The following is a 3,449-nucleotide window of genomic DNA, read 5'->3' as shown; positions in this document are numbered from 1 at the left end:
CTGTGCAATCTCTCCTGGCCCAGCTGGCGGGGGGGGATGGGGGTGTCACCTCTGTCCCTTCCTCGCTGCCATGCGCTCAGGACGTGAACCCGCTGGGGATATTGAGTAACCCCCTCCTGCAGATGTATGGAAAATCCCATTGGGAATGTGCTGCCATGTGGGGTCCCATCTGGGGACCCGGGGACATGGCTGTCAGCTGGTGCCCACCCACAGGGGTCTGCAGAAACATCCCCTTCCCCTCAGCTCCGCCACATCTGGGATGGGGGCAGGGATGGTGACCTGCCCCCATGATGTGAAACTCTCTTTGCTGTGCCATTTGGCTGTTGCTCCACTCGGGGGAGCCAGGATGGGGCCATCCCAAGCCAGAGCCCCCTCCTGGGGCAGATGCCCTGGCTGGGCCACAGCCAGCACTGCTTGTCCCCCTGTGTCCCTGCGGTGTGTGGCAATCGTGGAAAGTTGTCCTGTTAGGGGAAAGGCTGTGGGGTCTTACGTCTCTTGCAACCCTCAGTGCTGGCAATTCTCCTGCTGCCCCCCTCCACATGTCCCAGCCAGGTGCCCACATTGCCACTTGCCCTCTCCTCCACAGATCTTGTGCCACCCCTCTTGTCACTTCCCAGGTGCCCCTGGTGTCTCGGGGTGTCCTGCCATGGTGTCCTGCACTGCACTGAGGTGTGTGCAGGCACCAGCCAGGAGCTTTGTCACCTTGTGGGTCTGGGCTAATCTGGAGCTTCTGGGAAGTGCAGGGACATTTCAGGGCTCTGGGGACAGAAGGACACAGGGGACACTATGCCCCCCTGCACCCCTGTTTTGGTTTTGATGTCCTCCCAAGCCATCTCAGTGATGGGAGCAGCAGGTCAGGGGGTGGTGGGGCTCTGCAACCCTGGGTCGGCTCCCAGCTCCCCATCCTTGGGACATGAATTCTCCTCATAATCCCCTCGTGCCTCTGGTAAACCCACCACCCAAAAACGGGCCCCACATCCTCCATGTCCTGCTAGAAGAGGCTGTGAGGAGCTGCTACCACCAGCAGCCATGGCAGGAGCAAGGAGAGAAGAGCCAGGACAGGGGCTGCAGCGGGGCAGGGACTGGGCTGACCTGAAGTGGGACACCTGGGTGGAGGCTGGGGGTGATTGCTCAGGGCCATCAGGACCCCCAGGAGGTGCAATGAGATCCTCAGGTCTCTGCTGCCACAGCCCCTGCTTTGAGCAATCCTCCCCACAATCTGCTGTTCTCCTGGGGATGGGGGGAAAATGCCTCCCCCCAAATTCTTGAGTGTCGCCCTGTCATCCCCAGCACTTCCAGATGTCACATGCACCCTCCCTGGAAGTGTTCAAGACCAGGTTGGATAGAGCTTGGAGCTTGGAGCATCTTGATCTAGTGGGAGGTGTCCCTGCCCATGCAGGGGGGTTGGAACTAGATGATCTTTAAGGTCCCTTCCAACCCAAACCATCCTATGATTCCACATCGTCCCATGGCACCACTGGATCCTGGGGGACCAAGATGCCACAATCCTCCAGGCTCTCCCTAGCCCAGCTTCCCCAGGGAGAGATGGAGGTGCTAGGTCAGAGATGTGCCCATGGGCTAAGGACATGCCTGAGGAGGGACCTCATGTCCCTGGGAGTTGTGGTACCAAACCTCCTCGCAGGGGCTGGCTGGGCTGAGACATGCCCATGTGTCCCCAGGGGGGTGGATATCTCACACCAGAGGTTTATGGTTGTCACCAGAGCCTACAGGTGAACATGTCTTCCATTAACTGCATGGTGAAGCTCCAGCACCAGGGTCGATGTAGCCCCCTGTGCCCACCCAGGGGGAGTACTAGGACATCTGTGTACCTCCCAGCACGGCTGTGGTGGCCCACAACCCTGATGTGGCCAAGCTTCCAGTGCCTGCACAGGGCTGGTAGCATCCCCACATCTCAGTGCAGAGCTGGGCTCCATGGCAGGACACTCAGAGACACTGGGGATACCTGGGAAGGGAAAAGAGGGGCAGTGGGGACGGGTTGAGGAAGGAGAGAGCAGGCAGCAGTGTGGATTCTTGGCTGGCCCCCTCGGTGGGGAGTGGGACAGCTGCCACTGCTGAGGGTTGCAAATGGGACAAGAGGTCTCATGACCTTTCCCCAAATAGAACAATCGTTGCTGGTTGCCACACACCCCAGGGACACATGGGGACAAGCAGTATTGGCTGTGTCCCAACCAGGGCATCTGCCCCAGGAGGGGGGCTGTGGGAGGGAGATGGTGGCCCTGACCATGTTCCCCGTGGGCTCCACTGCAGCATTAAGTCCCATCCTGTGTCCCCAACACCCCACATGGGACCCCATATGGCAGCACTTCTCCAGTGAGATCTTCCACCCTGGCAGCTGTGGTTGCCTCCAGGCCAGCAGCTCTGGGCAGGGGTTACTCAATATCCCCAGCGGGTTCACGACCCGAGCGCATGGCAGCGAGGAGGGGACAGAGGTGACACCCCCATCCCCTCCCGCCAGCTGGGCCAGGAGAGATTGCACAGAGCCAGGGAGATGGTGCTGCGGAGCCCCAGCTGGGATGCAGCCAAGCCCGGCCCCAGGCATGTCCAGCCTGGCCTGATTGCACAGAGCCAGGGAGATGGTGCTGCTGAGCCCCAGCTGGGATGGAGCCAAGCCCGGCCCCAGGCACGTCCAGCCTGGCCTGGGGCTGGCAGGAGGGGACAGCAGAGGAGGGACTTGCCCTGGCCCCTCATAAAAAGCCCCCAGCACGGACGGGGGGCAGGTGGCACCCCGAGAAGAGCCCAGAGCAGCGCTGTGAGCAGAGCTGTGAGAGCAGGGCCATGGAGCAGTACTTCTCAGCCACCCAGAAGATGGAGCAGGAGGTGATGTTCCCCAGCCTGCTCCGAGGGGTCTTCCCCCAGCAGGAGGGGGCAGCCCCGGCTGCAGATGGACACACGGACCTCTATGAGCGCTACCAGCTCCTCAAGGCCATCAAGCCTGTGGTGGAGAAGGGCCTGGCCTCTGTCACCGACCAGAGCCACAGCAGCACTGACACCAGCACAGCCTTCGATGACAGGGACACCAGCACAGCCCCGGATGACAACGACCCCATGGACGCCCAGCTGGAGGAGCGCCTGTCCCACCACCTGGCCGGCTTGCAGCAGGTCCTCACCCACCTCACCAGGGACACCAATGCCCTGACCCGGAGATACAGCCAGATCCTGGAGCAGATCAGCCCCAGTGAGGGACAGCCCAGCTGGTGACCCTTCCCCAGCCCCCAGGTAAGAGCCGGGGGGACGTGGAGTCCAGGGGCACTGGCACAAGGGGTGGCTGAGCTGTGTGTTCCTGCAGGGGTGGAGAGGGACTGGACAAAGCCTTGAAATGGGGGCTGTCCCCTCCAATGCTGCAGGTCAGAGAGAATCGTTAAGGTTGGAATGGACCTTCGAGATCATCCAGTTCCCACCCCCCCGGCCTGAGGAGGGGACCCCACCAC

General features: G+C 61.6%; 1 protein-coding gene across 1 annotated transcript; it reads left to right on the top strand.

Moving 5' to 3' along the window:
- Nucleotides 1-2,796: 2,796 nt before the first annotated feature.
- On the top strand, nucleotides 2,797-3,219 carry THRSP (thyroid hormone responsive). The gene has a single exon (XM_010004207.1). The coding sequence runs from the start codon at nucleotides 2,797-2,799 to the stop codon at nucleotides 3,217-3,219; it is 423 nt and encodes a 140-aa protein (XP_010002509.1).
- Nucleotides 3,220-3,449: the final 230 nt, after the last annotated feature.

This window comes from Chaetura pelagica, unplaced genomic scaffold, assembly GCF_000747805.2.
Source record: "Chaetura pelagica isolate M959 unplaced genomic scaffold, ChaPel_1.0 scaffold1728, whole genome shotgun sequence".
Taxonomy (NCBI): domain Eukaryota; kingdom Metazoa; phylum Chordata; class Aves; order Apodiformes; family Apodidae; genus Chaetura; species Chaetura pelagica.
Note: the sequence above shows the minus strand (reverse complement) of the source record. Positions and strands in the feature narration are given on the sequence as shown.

Bases quoted from the DNA above. Each gene is read 5' to 3' on its own strand.
- THRSP (XM_010004207.1), top strand. From the start codon at position 2,797: ATGGAGCAGTACTTCTCAGCCACCCAGAAGATGGAGCAGGAGGTGATG.